We start from the raw sequence: 20,291 nt of genomic DNA on the forward strand, positions 1-20,291 counted from the left end.
GGCAGGGATCAGAGGGGTCTAAGTCACACACGTGCTGCCCATGGAAGACCTGGATGAGACTCAGACTTGAAAGAGAAGCATGGGAGGGTGCATGCTTTAAGGACAGGAGAGTCAGCAGGGCTTTACAGCAGAAACCGGCACAACCGGCATGTGCCCAGATGACAAGGAACTCACTATGCCAGTGGACAGCAAAACGGAACAGCTCTCACCACGGGGATGAGCTTTTTATATAAAGTAGTGTGTTACAATGGAGACTTTCATTCCCAAAGGTGGTAGCAACTATGATTCGTTTGTTTGTTTGTTTTTTGCAGTATAGTGGTCATCAGCAGAAAAGGGAAGGTTCAGGACTATGGTGGTTTGTGTCTCCTTTTCTGGTAGAGTCTCATTTAAGGAGCCAGGAAGCTGAAGCAATCGGGTAAGCCAGTAATGTTGATAAAGGACATAAAACACAAAGAGCCCTGACCCAGCATGGCAAGCGTGCAGTGCCTCCTTCTGGAGTTAACAGAAGTCATCAGAAGGTCAACAACAACCCAATTAAAAGTAATCAGAAAGAGATGTTAGCTAGCAAATCTACAGAAAAAAATATAGGAGAGGTTAGGCTGCCTCTTAAAGACTCAGCCAGACCCAGCATTAGTACAAAGAACAAGCAAACCAAAGACCCAGCCTCTCTAGGAGTTAAATAAGGAATCGTGTTAATTAAAAAAAAAATGGAGCCAGGTAACTTAAAATAAAATGTAGAGTATAGTAGGGTGGTTTCAAAGGGAACAATAGTTCACACACACACACACACAGACACACATACTCACACACGTATGTATCTCCTCTATATAGCCATAACCTATGAGATGTGGTATATTCTATGACACACTGCTACTCAGGTAAGACTGTGCACCATAGAACTCATGGCGGCACACGATTATTGCAGTCTCTAAATAAGCACTCGTACATTCTCTCTATGTGAAACCACAGCCAGCGCCGCTCTCCTCTGCAGCCCCCTTCAATATGTAAACTCTATGCTTGCTACCCAGTGAGATTCCATTATTGTTCACTGCCAGGTAGGGATGCAAGATTTCTACTGCACCTTACTGTCAGGTCTCCGCTTACCCAACCATTACTATTGCTTAGCTTTTAGCTTACAGTAAAAACTTGAAGACCCCAAGATACGACAGCATGGAACAAATTCAGATCCTCTACTGTTTCGAATGAGAGCAGCAAAAAATTTTTATATAAAGAATTATACTTGCAAGCCTATCACTATCTAGGGAAATGATGAACAATGTGCTGAATGTTTTTGGACAGCAAAGATAAAAACCAAACAAACCAAAGCCCGCAAGAGCCGGCCATTTCTATCTAACGCAGATGGGTAGACGGTCTGATGTGAAAGTGTCGGGAGAGGCAGCCCGGCTCATGCACCCACCTGCATTGGAGCCAGTCAAATTGTAGCGCGCATTCAGCTTTTTAATGATGTTCTCGTGGATTTGATACCACTCACTCTCTGTATTACACCTGTGGAAACACAACCGTTTGGTTAGTTGCTAACACATAAGTCCCAGGTGTGACAGCACACCCCGCTCTTGGCTAGCACCACTAGAGCGTGCTTTCCTTCTTGCTGTTCTCAATGGCTAGCCATGAGGCCTACTGAGCATGCTTGTCCCAGTTCAGGCAGAAATGCTTAACTTGGCAGGAGCTGACAGTCTACCTCAATTCATTGAGTGAAAGGTGTTGAGGACTAAGTTGTTGATAACAGACTCAAACTTTCACTATTAAGTGAGTTACGTCTGGGGGCAAGTTGAACATGTTCTCTGCAGCTTGCTTTCTTCATGTGTTAAACTTGTGTAATTATTATAGTAGAATATTAAATAAACACGGGCTGAAGTATTGCCTGGCATACAGTAAATGCTCAATAAATAAACATTCTCATTAGAAAATTTTTGCCTTCTGTAACATGATCAGGTCTGGCTGATGGAGGTGGGTCATCTTTCTATCTGTTGTTTCATTGGTTAAGTAATAAAGAAACTGCCTTGGCCCCTTTAATAGGACAGAAAATTAGGTAGGCGGAGTAGACAGAACAGAATGCGGGGAGAAAGAAGCCGAGTCAGGAGTCGCCATGATTCTCCCACTCCAGACAGACGCAGGTTAAGATCTTTCCTGGTAAGCCAGCTCGTGGTACTACACAGAATATTAGAAATGGGTTAGATCAATATGTAAGAGCTAGCCAATAAGAGGCCAAAACTAATGGGCCAGGCAGTGATTAAAAGAATACAGTTTCCGTGTAATTATTTCAGGGCATAAGCTAGCCATGCGGGCGGCTGGGTGCCGGGGACGCAGCCCTGCCGCTCATATTACAACATCTGGCTAAAGTCAAAAGGCAACCAATTAAGGGAAACAAAATCAATGCAACAAAACCTACACTGGTGAAAGCCTGCCAGGATTTATCCGAGGGCAATGCAAAATACTTCCCATTTTCCATGCCCCAGAGACATCACACAATCATTTATTTTACCTTCAGACTGTCTATCTCTTTGATTTTGGCTCTTCTTTTTCCTTTTTTATTTATTTATTTATTTATTTATTTATTTATTTGTTTGTTTGTTTGTTTGTTTGTTTTTATTACTTTTTCAGGGGGGCAGTAGTGGGGATTGAACCTATGGCCTCATACATGCTAGGCAAGTGTTCTAACACTACACTAAATAGTTACAGGCCTTGCTTTCAATTCTTGCTACTCACCTTTGCATGGCTTAAGTCACTAGCTGGACCATCAGGGTTCTTAAGGGCAGGATATAGGATAGTTGTCACCTGAGTACCATTGAATACTTTGGACATAGTAAAGCCTTAAAACTACCAGTTGCATAGATGGATGAAAGGATGGATGGGTGGATGGATGGATGGATGGATGGATGGATGGATGGATGGATGGATGGGTGGATGGATGGATGAGTGGGTGGGTGGGTGGGTGGATGGATGGATGGATGGATGAGTGGGTGGGTGGGTGGGTAGATGGATGGATGAGTGGGTGAGTGGATGGATGGATGGATGGATGGATGGATGGATGGATGGATTGATGGATGGGTGGACGGTAACTGGATGTCTCACTGACTAGTAACTCCTCATGGCTAACAAACAGTTGTGTCTGCTGGTCAATTTTATTGCAACCATTGCTCTAACGAGGTTGCATAGAACTTTCTAAATAGATGTATTCCTAAATAATTCTGCTATTATCTTTTATAAGCTACGAATGCTCCCTCCTGAGGACCTTGGCTATCAAAAGTCCTAATGCAGGTGACTGAAATAGTTTCCAGCTTCAGACAAGATATTTGTTACTTTTTTGAGTCCCAGATGGAGGTAAGGATTCATTCACTTGAACAAATAGAATTTCTTCCAAATGGATTCCAACAAGCATTTCACTTGAGCGTTATTAAGTAGGTTCCTTCCTACTGTCAGAGATGACTTTCACTGTTAGTTTATTCTCTTGGGGCTGTTTTGTAATCGGCTGAGTCGACAGTAGAAAGAATAACCAATAATATAATTTGATTCTTAAGAAAAAGAAGACAATGAAAACATTACAAGGAACAGCACAGTTTATTTTCATAATGGTCTTTTTCAGGCTGCTGCATAATCAGTGGTGACTCCTGTTACTCTCAGTCACTCAGTCTTCTCAGGGGTGAAATAGACACACTTGTCATCACACCTGGGGAGCCTATGCTAGGAAACATCCAGGCGGTGCCTGCAAAGACTTTTGGCTTCCTTCAGTAATGCTCTGCTCTCTCACGCACACATCACTAGTCAGGGCTGTGAAACAGCATCCAAGAAAATGGAGGTAGATGAACTGGAGGTTCAGGTTACAGAGTCAGACATATTTCAATCCCTTCCCTTAGCACCTGGGTGAGTCTCTTCCGTGTGAGCTGATCTAAGCATGCGCTTCATGGGCTTGCTGTAGGGATGCAGTGGCACAGCACATGCAAAGGGCGAATAGAGTTCTTTTACACAGTACATGTGGTGGCTTCAATAGGAATGAGTCCCACAGACTCATGTGTTTGAAGGCTTGGCCCATAGGAAGTGACACTATTAGAAGGCGTGACCCTGCTGGAGCAGGTGTGAACTTGTTGGAGGAAGTGTGTCACTGTGGGCATGGCTTTGAGGTCTCATATGTTCACCCAGGGTGGCACAAAGTTTCTCCTCCTTCTGCTGCCTGAGAATCAAGATGTAGAAATCCCAGCTGGTTCTCTAGCACCATGTCTGCCTGCATGTTTGCACGTTTTCTGCCATGATGATAATGGACTAAACCTCTGAACTGTGAGCCAGCCTCAATCGAATGTTTTCCTTTGTAAGAGTTGCTGTGATCATGGTGTGTCTTCACAGCAATTAAACCCTAACCAGGACGGTGTGCAATCCAAGGAAAGAGGGCTGTTATTAGTCACTGTGGTCTCAACTAAGCTATATTTTATGACTATGAGTAGCATTTAAGGAAACTATCAGAATGGATTTAATCACAACCATTAATGATGAGTGTTGCCATGAGAAAAGAGAGTCACAAGTTCTATTGCCCACTAGTTTCAAGATGTTTTCAAGTTTAAAATGAAGGTCATAGTTTAGCCCACTAGAAAGAGAAAAAATTATCTCTAGTACAAAACCAGACACTATGGAAAACAAAGTCTGTTTGTCAACGAATTATTGAATGTGCTTTGGTGGCCTCACCAAGTGGAAAAGTAGATAAATCCATGAACCCCTGCAGCTGTGGTCACAGAGTCATCTTGTGACCAAACATTGGCAAAGGACCAATTGTACTGTCACTCCTCCCCCCGAAAAAACCACCCTACAAAAACAAGACATCTACTGTTATATAGTATAATCAGCAGCACAAGTTTGCTCATAGAACTGACCTACAATGCGGTCCTTAAACCCAAAAGTGGATGCTCTACTGTGTCTGCCCGGATCATGATACTGTCCATCAGATCTTATCTACCAAGGCTACATGGAGGTGTCAGGGTAGGCTGATGCAAAAACATGTTTACATCATCAACTTAGACATCATTTAACTTAAAATCTGGTCTTGATCATATGATCTTTTTAGGAGTATTAGGGGTTTAAATTAACTGAGACACACTCCAATACAACATTGAAATCTTAACCCCAGGATCTTGGAATATGACCTTCGTTGGAAAGAGGGTCTTTAAAAAGGTAATCAAGTTATAATGAGGTCATTGGGGTAAGATTCGAACCAATATTATTGTGTCCTTACAAAGAAAGATATAGACACAAAGGCTTTTGTACACCAAGGGTCATATGAAGATGAAGGAAGAGGCTGTAGATGCCATAGCAACAGGAATGGATGCCATAGTAACAGGTATGGATGCTGGAGAGAGCATGGAACAGATCTCTACACAGTCCTTACCCCTGAAGGAAGCAAACTCACTACAGCTTCACCTCGGACTTCTATCCTCCAGAGCTAACTGGAAGATGGTAAACTCGCTGCATAAGGCAAGTTCCTCAGGGTCTGTTACTGAAGCAGCTCCAGTCAGTTAACACACAAAGCAGGAAGGCAACCAGCCGGGCTCCCTCCAGTGATTCTAACTCATTCACAACTTTCTAAGGACAAGTTAACTGTGTAAAGGAATGCTGGTATATTGTTTAGTAGCTAAAGGAGATATCTGTCTGTGTAGACGGTCAACCTAAACCAGTAAACTGCATCTATTGCTTTTCCACTCTGCGGTTCCTCCATCTGGCAGCAGCTCATGGGCTCATCTGGAGCAGGGCTGCAGATTGGAAGGGTTTTGACAAATGACTCAAAACCACCTTTTCTCCTATTGTTCAATTATCCATTAAATGAACAACCACCAAGGCAGATCCTCAGGCACACCCGGTGACCATGCTAAGCCCACCACATGTGTGTTTCTTACATGTAGACTTTCAGAACTAGGTCATCCTTTGTCTCTCCCGTTAGAAGGTCCGCGATGCTGAGAACCGCACAGCCGAAAGGTCGCCGGTACTGAACGCTGCAGGCGTTCTTCTTTTCCCCTGCTCCCATCCGACCTGTGCAGTTAGTAAAGATATGACCATGAAGACATGTGAGTAAATGCAGCTTAGATACAGGTACAGGACAGCCCGCATGTAACGGACCCAGGTGCCGAAAAGGAAATGCCTTAGGGCAAAAGGAGACTTCACTTCAAATAAGGACTCTTGTCTAATCATACATGTCTGACCTTGAGTGAGAGGCTTAAACTCTGAAAATGAACAGAACATGAGACACATGTAGAAACAAAGATTGGAGTAGATCTTATGTATGGGAAGCATCTTCTTGCTTTCATAACTTGTGAAATCATCCCATAATGTACAAATCATTAAGAACAGTTGTGGTACCCATTTCATCTTCTACCTTAAATAATGTATATTCAAAATCACTTAAAATTTTTAACTTTGGTTCTATATCCTTTGATACCATGTCCTGGGACATGACTGTAACCCCAGCACTTGGAGGCCATAATGAGCTTCTGAGAGAGAGTAATGCCACCTTGGGCTGTCTAGCAAGCTCCTGTCTCAAAATCGAAAACAAAATGATTCACATCTGGAAGAAATCAGATTGGACCTCTGAACATAACAAGTACAAGTGATCAAATGCCTTGTCCCTGCCTTGGGACACAGGTGCTTTCCAACTCAGTCCTGTGGGGTATTTGTGGGGTGGTTCTAACAGTTAAAACATTTTAGCTCATTTTAAATCTTCAAGTGATTTTAACAATTTTATTTTTTCATATGGGTGTTTTGCTGGCATGTCTACCTGTGCACCACATGGGTGCAGTGCTTGCAGAGGCCAGAAGAGGGCACCGGATCCCTTGGAACTGGTGTTATAAACAGCACTGATCTACCATGTGAGGGCTGGGGATCAAATCCTGGTCCTCTGGAAGTTAAGTGTGCTCAACCACTTTTTCACCTCTCCAGTCCTTGTTGAGTATTTTAATACATGCAAAGGGCACATTGTTTCTTATTGGTATTTAACTAACAATCATTATTTTTGTAGACTACAAACAAGATGCTGGAGCTGAAATAGTGAGCTAACAGAGATGGAAATTAGTAAACCAGAACCCCAACAGGTCCGTATTTTATTTCCCATCTGATCAGCACTCTACAGTGTATACGGATGGATCTGGTACACCCCCCCAGTCTAATCTTAAACAGGAAACAAAGATGGCACTATTCAATTTGCTGTGTGTCAGTTGGTCTTTCTTTTTCACCATCCCTCTTTCTCTAGTACATGCACTACAGAATCTGAAGCAAACGCTGTGGAGAAGGCGGACTGAGAAGCCCTGCTCTCTCTGGGGAAGACCCTGCACTAAGCTTCCCCAATTTGCTCCAGTTGGCTTCACCCCTCTCGTCCCTGGACACAGTTTGAGGATCTCTTTTCTGGTTCTGTGGGCAAACACAGCTTTGGTGCAATCACAGCCAGAAAGATTTGATGCTAGTCTTGGTGTTCTCAGCTGTAAGACTGATGATAACAATTCAGTTCTTGGTGGTTTCCAGGAAAGTCCTCTCAATAGGAAGAAAGAGGAGAGGAAGATACAATACTGAACAGCCAGCTAAGTACCACAAAGAAAGAACAGAGGCTGGTGTTACCTAGGACTCTGGGATGAGCAGAGGTTTGAAACCTAACTTCTCTTTTTATGTCCCTTCTTTTCTTTCCAAATCAGGACCTGGCCATAAATTCCCAGAACTGAGGCGTTACTGCTTTTGCTTTTGGCAGACAGTAAGGGTCAGTATGCCCTTTTCCCAGTAAAGCAGGTACAAGTGACATTCTATAAAAAGCAAGAAGCATCTGTCCTTGACTGATAATAATCTTCCCTTTAATTTCACTGCATCAAAAACACCGTCAGATAAGTCTTAACCTTTCTCAAGTGCTTTACTTTAGCTTTATTGCTGATTAATTTCTAATGATGGAACCAATAACTACTGTTTTGCAAGGATTTATTTGACCAGTAAGGAGTCGGGATAGGTAGGTAGTTCCTACATCAACATTTATTTTGATGATTTATGATCATAAAAATCTTGTGAGGGGGAAAACGACAGTCACCAACAAGATAGCTATATCTTGCTATATACATACATATATACACATACATACTATACCAAATCACACAGAGACCCCGTGGGTATTGCGCCCAACAGCCACAGTGTTGAACTTACCAATTCGGATAATGTGTACGGTGATGTAGATGTCCTTCCTGAGGTCACTGCTACCTAAATCCTAGTGAGAAACAAAGGTTGGTTATTTTAGAATTCCTGTTCTGTGCAGCCACACTCAAAAGCTTTGTGAGGTCTCTCACAAGCAAGGATGAAGATGCACATAGATATTGGCCATGGAATGCTTGGGACTGGAGGACACTGTTCAAACCCAGGTATAAATACAGCACTGCTGCTGCTGAGCCCATGGAAAACATTTAGGAATAAAGACCATCATCAGACCATTGCTGATCAATCTCTTATTCATTCATTAAGCCCTTGAGAAACGTGCACTAGACAGCCAGCGCCGTGCCTGGCCCAGCCACCACCAGGCTTTTGCAAGAGTCTCCCAGAGTCGGCAGAACTCTAACAGGTGTTTGCAACAGAGTTAAAAACACAATAAGGGAAGCAAAGTCCACTGTGATTGAAGTCAAGCAGAACTCCAGCTATTGCGATCTGTGAGCTATTTAAAACGTTTAAGCACAGCCATGGCTCTATCTTTCAATCACTTAATTCTGCTAAGCAATAAAGAGAGGGTGCACTTACCACAAACAGAGAGCAGTGTCGGTCGGGTTTATCCGGGGCCTTAGGAAGCCCATTTCTATTCAGTCTCAAGAAAAATCTCTCACTACAAGGGAAAGACAGTTGAATACTTAGGAAATCATTCCATATTTATCTTTTTCTATCTGAAAGCTCAACACCAGAGAGCACTGAACACAGCAAACATTTGCTTCATTTCTGACAGAACTGGCAAAGCAGGAACTGTACACACGCATACACGAAAAATTAGCCTTTCCAGCCAGAGGATGTTTCCCCGTCGGTTATCACTGCTATTGTTCCAAACGGCAGAAAACAACGCAAGGCATGAGACAGTACAGTCCAGATGGCAGGAGACAGTCCAGCCCAGTCCTCCCTGTGTTTAGAGCTAAGCTGTCTCACTGATTTACACCATATTGCTTAATTTAAATTAATAAACAGCTTTGTAGTTCATGGTCTTCTATGTTTCTTCAAAACACAAATAGATGTTTCAATTCATGAAGCTTGAATTTACTTTGATCTACAAGGAGACAGAGCCTATATCGGATAATACAGAGTCACCCAGGTTTAGAGCAAACACAAATGACTCACTCTGTCACTCAGCCAGTTATTTAAGACCATACATGTTTGAGGATACTGTATATATTAAAGGTAATGTAGGACACATTTATTTATGTTCAAAAATTAAAATGATCGCCTACCCAAGAAATATTAATACATCCACTATCTCCAGCTTTCAATCCCCCACTAAGGTTCAAAATCTCATGGAAGAATCAAATAACTGGCTGCCCCAGGCAGGGAACACAAAACCAATATCCACGAATGTGAAATGATCACATGATTGTGACCTTGGCTACTGCAGGTTCAGCTCAGTGAAGAAGGCGGCACACGGGGTGCTAAACATCGGCTTATAACCTACCGGCTTACACATTACATTCATCTCCATATCCTTGCCTTAAATAATGACTCTACCACTCAAATGCTACAAGGGGGACAATGAGAGCCATAAACATACCTCTAAGGGAGGACATGGGCTTCAATTTACAGCGCTTTGGAAACGCTTCTCTTTTGTGATGGATGGATACATTTAACAGATTCAACTGCCTGGCTAACCTCCCCGTTTTCTCATATTATGCCGGTTCTTGACCTCTCATATGAGACAGGGCAAACAATACACATTTATATGGGGCCATGCTCATTTCTCTTAGCTAAGCGTCTTCTACGGAGTAGGTGGCCGACATAGAGTGAAGGGGGAGAAGAAAAATTGCTGTGAGGTTCTTGAACTGAAATAAAAATGGCCATGTGAGTCTGAAATGCAGGCTGGGAGGAACAAATACAACTGGGGGTGCGAAGTGAAAAAGTCTCGTCCATTACTCATCATATATATGCATAGACATACATGCATATTTCATCTGTCCATGATTAAAGAACTCACGTGACTGAGAGCTGAAAATCATCTCTCCTCATTTGAAAGTTTTACAGTTAAATTATTTTTCTATTCTACATAAATATTGGGCAAATATTTCACTAATATGGAAAATACAGACAGTTGTGGTCGTGAGCACTTGTGAGGCTGAGGCCAGAGGATTGCCCTGAGTTTGAGGCCAGTCTGGGATACAGGACAGCCAGGACTACATAAGAAGTCCCTGTATTGAAATCCAGAATGAAAAGGGCACTGTCATCTGTGTCTCTGGGTTCGTCATGTGACACTCGCTGTCACATCTGACCCCATCTGTGTGTCTCTGGGATGGTCACGTGGCACTCGCTGTTACACCTGACCCCAAGGCTTCAGACTAACTTTTACTGTGCCTTCCGTGCCCATGGGGATGAAGGAAACACTAATTTTGATTCAGCAGGCTACAAAGCAGTGCCTAGTTGAAATTTGTTTTCTGACAAGTTTGTTTTTCTCAAAAATATGACTCAGGATATAAATTCTAGTAAACAAAGACAAAACTCCCCAAAGATTTAAGATTGTTATTTTATTTAGTCAAAACTGCTAAGGTTTAAGCAGGCTCAAGGTTTAAACAGTTGTGATGCCTAGCTTCTTATTGATCCATCACTAATATGCAGGTGCTGGTTATACCTTAGCACACAACACAAGCAGTATGTGCCCCTGATCTGCATTGTGGACAGTGTGCCCATGCCACACTGTGAATGGGCTTCGGTGTGAGGCTCCTTCTATCATCACTGAAACACTCTGAAAGTTTCACACTAGATTATGATTTAGCCACTAGATTATGAAAACTATGCACAGCAATAAAACTAATACGCAAAAAACTATCCGACATCTTATGTATTAAAACCCCAACTTTAATACTGTTATAAAAATTATTCATTGTCTATAAGTCTCATTGGTATTTGGATTTATCCACTTTTATGTGTCTTCTGAAGAATTCTGTTTGAGAAAGAGATCCTTTTTGCTCTGTCGCCCCTTTAATTTGACTTGTCTAGACAGAATCCTGATTATTCAAGTATTATACTATATCATATCCTGTCCCAGGAAGAACATCAATACATACTAAGCCAGCAAAGCATCCTTCAGCTGAAGCATGCCTTGGAGGGGAGGATAAAAATAGGTTGAAAGTGGGTCCTACGGAGCAAGAAGTCGTTTGCAAGTTGTTAGAAACCAGACAGAAAATCTCCACGTCCAACAACACCAGTCTATTCATTTGGGGGCACAGGGCTGGTCCACAAAATCAGTTTCCTTTCAGCCTTAGCTAAGCAAGTAGTTTTAGGAAAGCGATGTACTTCAGAATCTCTGAGCTATAACTCCCTGCTCTCACATTTGGAGAATATCATTGTAACGTATGTTTCCCGAGCAAGGAGAGAAAGCAAACAAGTCCAAGCTGCTCACTCTAGCACATCTGGCGGTCTCAGGACAGTCACGTGTGAGGGCTAATGGCCAGACACAAACGTGTTTCTGATGCTCTGTTGCAGGCTCGCCTCTAGTGCAATCCTCTGGTCAGAGTGAGAGAGAAGTACTTGATATTTTGTAAACTTACAAGTGTCTTATTACAAGATGTGCAAGCCCCATTGCGTGTTTCTATTCCTCTCTGCAGCAGAAGTTTGTGCGCCTGTCTCATACCACGAGCAGCTAGGATGTCCTTTGTAATTAGCAGCACTGTACCTCCTCAGCCTCTACCAAGGACTTGGCAGCCCTTGACTAGACTAAACAATCTTTTAAGGCAAAACAAAACTAGAAACAAAGAATTTCAGATATCTGGAAAGCTTTGAAGCCCTCTCAGCGTTCCCTTTCCCCATGCAACCTGAAAAGTCCGTTTCCAGTAGGAAAACAGGCAGTGTTTCCCAGCAACACCTCAACAATGGTGCCCCGTGAGTAGCTGTTAAGTCACCTAATCAGCAGATGGTAGCTCTGAATTCTAGGTCATTCCACCTTCCCTTCTCCCCATGAACATATTACATCTTTATTACACGAATTAGGATAAATAAAATGCACTGTGGTACAGTATTTAAGATGTAAACATTAATATAAAAAATCCAGTAACAAGAGAATCTACGGTGACATGATGTTTTCTAATGCTTTCTTCTTAAATACTAAACAAAATATTTTTGTCAGGAACACTGGGAAGTAAAAGTTGATATATTATCATTAAAGAACAAACATCATGACTCGAATTCCTTTTCTACTGCCATGGTCTCCTAGAGGAAGGACTTCACCACTGGGGAGTTTAGAGCCACCTGAATTCTATATGTGAGCCATTATAAATCTCAACTATAAATCCTACTGACTAATTCTTTCTTTGGAAATAAAGAACAAATCATAATTATTATTTATAACCTACCTTCATCTAACAATGTTATGAGGGGAAAAACACAATGAAAGAAGAATATAAATGAGCACCCGTGGCAAGGTGCCTGGGCAAATGTAATGAGGGAGGCTGTGGACTGCGCCAGACTCTATAATTTAGGCTTTACAGAGATCTCATTTAATTCCCACACTGCCCTACTGGGAAGGAACTATTATCATCTCTGTCTGATGCATGAGAGAGCTGGGGCTTGAGATATCAGACAAGTTGCCCAAAAGTGCATGGGTAGTCAAGGATGGGGCCATCTTATCGACATCCAGAATCTTGGCTCATACCCCCAGTGGTACCCTGTCTTTGACAGAACAGAGAAATTCAGAAATGACAAAGAAGAGTGAGACTATGTTACAAGAAAGAAGTTAAGAAAAGGTTTTAAATGTTTATTTTAAAAGGTTTAAATAAAATTTAAAAATACTTGAAATGAATGAAACTAAAAAACAATTAATAACTGTGTTTATGGAAGTTACGTCTACCCTTGCCTGCTCAGGCCAATTGCTGAACTATGAGGTCCTAATGAGGCCTCTACAAATGAAAAGTACATTCCAGCAGTCTGGTTTAATAGATGTCTCCCTGCAGTGACACAGAATGCCAGGAGAGCACCTTAAGGACTAGTCAGGTCACCTTCTCAGGTCCTCCACCCTTTGCCTCAGTCACTCTGTACCAGGAACCATTGGTTACAAAGTCTGTGTGGGGGGTCCTGAGGGCCACCAGGTCAGACCCGAGACAGTCCTTTGGAGAAACAGCATTGAGTGGCCCTCCCAGTAGGATAATTCCTATATGAAATGTCCCATTCAAAGAGCAAGGTGATGAAAGAATCTAATGACCAAAGTCAGAAATTTTGATATTTTTATATGACATATATTATTATATATTTCAAAAAGATTTATATTTTATAGAAAGATTTTATATTCTCCAGCATGGACTCATGTTATCACTCTAAGGCTCCTTTCACATAAGAATGGAACTTCTCTGAGGACGGAGAGCTTGCAAAAGTCACACTACACAGACTTTATTCATAATACGGGGAGTGATTAATATCTGGGACTGAACCAAGTGTTGCAAAGGATTCTGATGTGAATCAACCTATAAAAAATTATGAAGAACACTTCAAAACAGTGCTGGGTAAGTCAAACCACCTGAAACTTATTTACAGCCTCCACAGTTAGCAATAGTAAAATGGAAGGGACATTTTAAGGGCATGTCTTTATAAGCTAATCGGAAAACTAAAGAAAGTGTCCTAAACTTTTATAGTCATGCAAACCAACTACAGCAAAAACCAAACCAACATTCAACATAGCATTTTAGAAAATGCAAAGCTACTAGCCTTAGGTTTCGCTATGTTGTGCTATGGTAACAGTTAACAACTATTCGATATTCCAGAAGCTGAGGGAGAAACGGCAGGAGCACCGAGAAGGCAGTGGTATAGCTCAACAGCATGGACCTTAAAGCCTCCATCTAGAAAGCAATGGAAGGCAAGTGTCAAGAACTCCCCTACTTCTTCTCAAATGGTTTTTCACTAACAGGGAAAAATGCTTCCAATGATATTTTATAAGAGATTAGACCCCAAAAATATCTCAGAATGCTACCCTAAATATTCCAACCTGGTATAAGGTTGTGGTAATGAAGAAAGAGAGTTAAGAAGAAGGAAATACAGAAATCTCTGCCCTTCCTCAATCTGCCTGAAAGCAGGACACCGACTTATAAAGATCAAAGGTACCAGCCTCCTCTTCCACCTGGGAGAACAGTGTTCCCCAACAAAGATCACAGCAGGCCTCTGTGGGCCTGGAGATGGCAGCAGATGTGCTACGCATAGCACTTTTATGAATCACCCTTGGCCATTTATTTGCCTTCCCACAAATTGTTGACCCTTAGAAACTCAATATCTTCCCTTGTTTAGTCACTTCTCTTAAAATGCAGCTTGTTTTGAAGATGCTGTGTAGGCTGGAATTCAAACCACCTCTGAGAATTACTCATTCCCTTGCTACCTCCCATGTGTAGATTAAATATTCATCATCATCATCAACAACATCATCATCATCACCATCATCATAGTTTTGAGACATTCTGTTTTCAGGCTGTCTTAGAACCATGCAACCCAAGCTGGCCTCATCCTCATGATTCTCCTGCTTCTTTCTGCTTCCAAGAGCCTGGGTTAAAGGTCTGTGCCAACCCATCCAGTGCCCCTTCTCCCCTTAGTTAATCTCATCTGTAACAATGTTTATCTAAGAATTAGGAAAATATGTATCAAGGATACTCTGAAAAAGGACTTCAACATTTTAACAAATAACCCCAGAATTGTCAAATGGGATTATGCAAAATTATGAGTCTGTATAGCAAAAAAGCAATCAGCAGACTAAAGAAACATGCCTACAGAATGAGGGGAAAATCTTTGCCAATTACACATCAATCAGGGGACTAATATCCAGAGTGCATAAAGAACTATGTACCGCCAACCCCCAAATTATCCAATCATTGATGGGGCTCACAAACTGAACAGACTGTTTCTCGAATGAAATCTTTGTAAACACCTTTATCCGTCAGTGAAATGTCTACTGAAATGAGTTTACAATTCTATTTCCTGAACAGTCAGAAGAGCCCATTAAGAAATGGTGATGCACCCCTTTAATCCCAGCACTCGGGAGGCAGAGGCAGGCAGATCTCTGTGAGTTCGAGGCCAGCCTGGTCTACAAGAGCGTTCCAGGACAGCCAGGACTATTACACAGAGAAACCCTGTCTCAAAAAAAAACAAAAAAAAGGAAGAAAGAAAGAAAGGAAGGAAGGAAGGAAGGAAGGAAGGAAGGAAGGAAGGAAGGAAGGAAAAGAAAATAAAATAAATCAGTGGCAAGCGATGTTTGCAAGGATTCAGGGCAAGAGGAGGAGTCACGATACATGGACGGTAGGAATGGAAATTGGTAGATCCACTATGGAAATCAGTATAAAGGCTTTTCAGAAAATTAAAAATACAACTGTCATGGTTCAACCACACCACTCCTGTGTCGAGACACAGAGGACTCGAAGCCAGGTACACTGCAGATCCGTGCTTATTTTCTGAGCTAGTCACAATAGTAAAGCAACAGAACCAGCCTAAATGTAAACCAACAGAAGAATTAATATAGATCACTATATTCAAAAAAGAGTAACAAAGACCCAGAGACAAATACCACATTTCATCTCACTTGCAGGTTTGAGATCTACGTGTGTACAGAAACGTGTCCAAGAGTGTTTGTCTCTCTCTATGTAAACTATAAAGTAGAAACGGAAGAGGGCAAGAATCAGGGCACACTGTGAAATGAAAGCAGAACGGGGTACCACTTCGGGAGGGAAGTGTAACCAGCAAGAACCGGACGGCAGGTGAGTGATGACAAGGGAGGAGGACGGATTAGAGAAAGTCTAATCACACCTGTCTGCAATGCCCTCCAGCCCTATTATTTAGGACTCTGACTAAGAAGGAGTGGGAGGGAGGTGCTTGCTCTAGCCTTTCTATAGAGAACAAGCCCTCAGCAGAGGAAGCAGAAGGAGACTCCGGCTAGAGCAACAGTCAAGAAAAACAAGGTCAGGAAGTATGACAATCTGCGTGAAGGAAGAGTGTCTCGGGCCCATTCTTTCTGGAATGTGCTGAATTTGATCACGGTAAAAACTGTACCCTTCCCATTCTTCGAGGGAGAAGTCAATGTGACCTATATACAGTCGTTATTCTGAGTCCGCGAAATCCTGCCCTCCTTGTTAGGAGCCTGTGTTTAATAAGGAATGTTGAAAACAAGCAAACCAAAGCTCTTCCTAAGCACTTTGTGGTGAAGTAGGCATTTTAAAAAAAATCAATAAATAAAGGTTAAGAAGCCGCAAATTAAAACAGAATGATTAAATAAAAACCCATGTAATCCAAGCCCCTTTAAACAATAAATAAATCTTTCATGTATTTTGTTTTTAATCCCAAAAGGATGTTCTGAAGGCTGTTTTTAATTGTTGCTTTTACTTTTATTTTATGACTATTAAATCCAGGCTATGGATGGTGGCACATGGCTATTATCCCAGTACTCTGCAGGCACAGGTGACACAAGCAGGGAAATCACTAGGAGTTCAAGGCCAGCCTGGTCTACGTAGCAAGTTCCATGCTAGCTAGGACTACATAGTGAGACAATCTCAAAAAAGAAAAACAAAACAAAACAAAACAAAAAAAAAACAAACCAACAAAATGCATAGTGACTAACATACTTTTATATATGATGCTACAAAAGGAATGATTCAGAAACTGTCTTTAATTTTCTCAACATTTGTAATCTAAGTAGAAGACAAGATTTGGGAGGTCATGGTTTTTATACACCTTTCCCTAGATGAGCATTTGGCCTTAAGGGGGAAGCTACTTGCTGGCTGACTAAATGCACGAATGAGCAACCTTAAATAATTGCACAGCTACAGTTTGACACGCATAAGCCTAACTGGCGGAAAGCAGACACACCCTGCTTGGCTTTCAATCCCAAACTTCCAAATGCTTCGGGAGGAATGCCAAACATTTATCTGATGATTTCTGTGTGCTTTTTAGCATGACAGGGTTTGCAAACGATGGCTCCCGAGAGACGGGTCTGAGAGCACAGCCCCGATTAGCTCAGTGTAACATGAAACAGCTCTTAGGGATGCACTCAACACTCTGACTCTCTTAGTAAAGAGCACATCCCCCCTGGAGGCGAAGGAGGATGGCCAAGATGAAGGTACTAATGGCATGATCATTTAATGCCTTGCAGCCATGGGAGGTGAGGCTTAAAAGTGTCCTTTAACTGCATCACCCCGCCCTCCACAGGCACACACCCTGGGTAAGTAAGGTGCCAGGTGCTGAGAACATAAAGATGATGAGAGGGAAGAGCCCCAGCATTAATAATTCCTTGGTCAATGCCAAATCCTCCTACCACATAACCGGCACTGAATGCTAAAGGAGCCCTTGTGAAGTGGGTACTATATGTGATGATGGCTCATCCCGCAGAGAACACGTGAACACTAAATTATTTCCCTAAAGGAAGCAACTGTGGAGAACATGAAGAAAGACAGAGACAATCCTAATACTAGTCGGGGAGGGCACACTAATCTGTTCTTGACAAAAAGCACAGGGACACGGGCAAGAGGGCCTTCTGGTGACCTCGTAAAATTCTGCCCAACTTAAGAAAGGCGAGTCATATGTCTGAGTGCTTAGAACCAAAGAAAAGGAGAAGCCAAATCAAGTCCGGGACCTCTGTGAGCTCTGGCTTTATGAAATACTAGTATTTCTAGTCATTTACTGACATTAAATAATCGGTATTGTATTTATATCATAAAATGCTATAGAGGGGGGCGGCTCAGCTATACCCTGTGTGCTCTCGATCTGAACAAAGCAGCATTACCTCACTCACCTTCTTTGTATTTGAGTCTCCCCCAGCAACTTCCTAAAACTGCTGCCAATAAAGGCCACCAGAAGTGTAGAGCCATCATTATCATTTTTTAATGTGTCACACCAGAGGGAATAAATGAGGAGCAATGCACAGATCCGGGGAACTCAGAGGTGAGAACAATCCCAGTTCCCAGGCACCTGCTGAAACGATCAGATGGTGGAGGAAAGGGGGAGAGGGAAGCCGTTGTGTTGCTCAACATGAGGCCCCAGGAAGGTCCCGTGGGTCGCTGCTGGACAGACACCCACGGCAAATCTGTGCCAACATGTCTAGACACAGTAGGAAACATCCTGGGCCCGATGGGATGGCTGATACCACCACAGTTCAAGAAGGGTCACTAAATGCCTCCCCACTAGTTTTGCTCTATGCACTGTGCCCCTTGCTAGCCTGGCTGCGCACTTTTCCCTGCACCATTTCCTTGCTTTGAAAACCTTGTCATATGACACCAGGAACACAGACCTAGGCCTACAATCTATCAGAGTCAAAACATTAGTGTTCCTAATTTATGTAAAGACGGAGATGTTGAATGTGTATCAGACCATGCTAGGCTTCAAAGGATGCGTCAAACAAGACAGGCTAGCGCAGGGTCCAGGAAATTAACATCCTTAAAGGCTCTACTAACCTTATTATATACTACCATCCAAAGGAAATAGTATCATTTTCTCTTAGCCTGAGCTTACATAAGCTTTTACATAACATCAGCCTCTGAAATGAATTATTGGAAGCTATGAAAGCAATTTCTTACTCTCTCCACCTGGACACAAGACCCTGAGCTTTCTTATTCCTGTCCTCACTGTGGTATTTCAGGATGCAATCCTACCTCGGGCTTCTGACTGCTCTTTCTTGAGCAGTCCTGGCTAAGGTAATGTGGGGTTCCATACTCCCCGTTTACTGGTTGGTCTCTCTAAACTTTAAGAAACTGCAATGTCATAAACAAAACATCATCAATTTCTTGGAATGTGTGATTTCCCCAAGAAATCAAGGGCAGTCACCACACAATTCTAGTTAGGATAATGTACACTTCGAATTCTTTGTCGTCATAGCCAGGGCCCACTGACAAACTGCTGGGTACCAAGCAGCATCCTATGTGTTTAACATTCAAGAAAGCCCACTAGGAAAGCCCCACTATCCTCACGAAGTCCCACAGTTTACAGCTAGAAGAGATGTGAAATTACATGCCCAGGCCGATGGAGCAACGCCAGGAATTCCACCCACATCATCCAACCTCACAGTCTGGCCACTTAACCACAATGGAAGGGTGTACAAGACACAGGTGATACCTATCTCCCAGACAGAGAGAAACTCATAGCCATTTTACAGATCACTGTGAATCCAGACTTTTCAAAGGCCTGAGCCTTACCAAGATCAATTGTATTCAGTACGGCCTCTCCCTTAAATGGCAGAATTGAACTGAATAAAGTATAATTGTAGGCAAAAGAAAGCATCCACGGAAACGAAACCTTTCAAGGAAATTGAGTTTAACTGCACGATAGTAGAAAAAAAATATCTAACTTCAGAAAAGTATGTGAAAAAGGAATCAGCAGAAAGTAAACTTCATCAACGCAATTACTAGAATTAAGCACACCCTGCTGTTAAATTCTCAGCTAATGGCCCATGCCAGCGGCTGGTCTGTATGATCAGCCTTCAGTAGCTAGGGACCAACTGGTGGGACTGGGGCCTTGTTAAATACATTCTCTGATGAGACCAAAACAAAGGAATGAATTAGTCCCAAGACAAAATCCCAATGTTAATTAATGACGGCTTAGAATACAGCAGTAAACAAAACAACGGAAGTTTCGAGTCAACCACTAAACTATGTCAAGTTCACCGGCCAGGATTATTTACATATTGATGCAGACGAAGCAGCATGTATGAAGGGAAGGGAAGCATTAATGTACAGTTGCATGGCCTATGCAAATTACCACACTATGACTCTTGGGATTCCATGTGGTGCAAGAGCCGATTCTTAAGTGCCAGTTAAAGGAGACCCTGTGGCATGTACTGCTGTTCCCTCTCTGTAAATGACTACAAGTCCTATGCCTACTCCTAAGGCTCACATGATTCCCACTCACACCCTCTGTTCTTCCCTTCTCGGGGCTAATCTCCCATCTGCAAACTCAAGTCTGATTCCTGATGCCCGTTTCCCAAGGGGCCTGGAGACATCAGTGATTCCCCTTCGCCCTCTGTGTTCTCTTCGTCATTCCTGGGTCCTTCCTGCCCAGACTTCATAAGCTCAAGCTTCTACCATTCAAGGTCTTATTTTTTTTTTATTTTTTATTTTTTTTGTTTTTGTTTTTGTTTTTGTTTT

At 42.4% G+C, this 20,291-nt stretch overlaps 1 protein-coding gene across 3 annotated transcripts in view; it reads right to left on the bottom strand.

Annotated features, from left to right (window-relative positions):
• Dock4 (dedicator of cytokinesis 4) overlaps window positions 1-20,291 on the bottom strand; it is a 390,974-nt gene that overhangs the window by 165,027 nt on the left and 205,656 nt on the right. For all 3 annotated transcript variants that reach the window (XM_057782100.1, XM_057782101.1, XM_057782099.1), the window contains exons 9-12: window positions 8,755-8,836; window positions 8,173-8,233; window positions 5,898-6,030; window positions 1,418-1,506 (exon numbers count right to left, since the gene is read on the bottom strand). In XM_057782100.1, the coding sequence (XP_057638083.1) occupies window positions 1,418-1,506; window positions 5,898-6,030; window positions 8,173-8,233; window positions 8,755-8,836 (365 nt within the window). The remainder of the gene's footprint in view (window positions 1-1,417; window positions 1,507-5,897; window positions 6,031-8,172; window positions 8,234-8,754; window positions 8,837-20,291) is intronic.

This window comes from Chionomys nivalis, chromosome 10, assembly GCF_950005125.1.
Source record: "Chionomys nivalis chromosome 10, mChiNiv1.1, whole genome shotgun sequence".
Classification (NCBI taxonomy): domain Eukaryota; kingdom Metazoa; phylum Chordata; class Mammalia; order Rodentia; family Cricetidae; genus Chionomys; species Chionomys nivalis.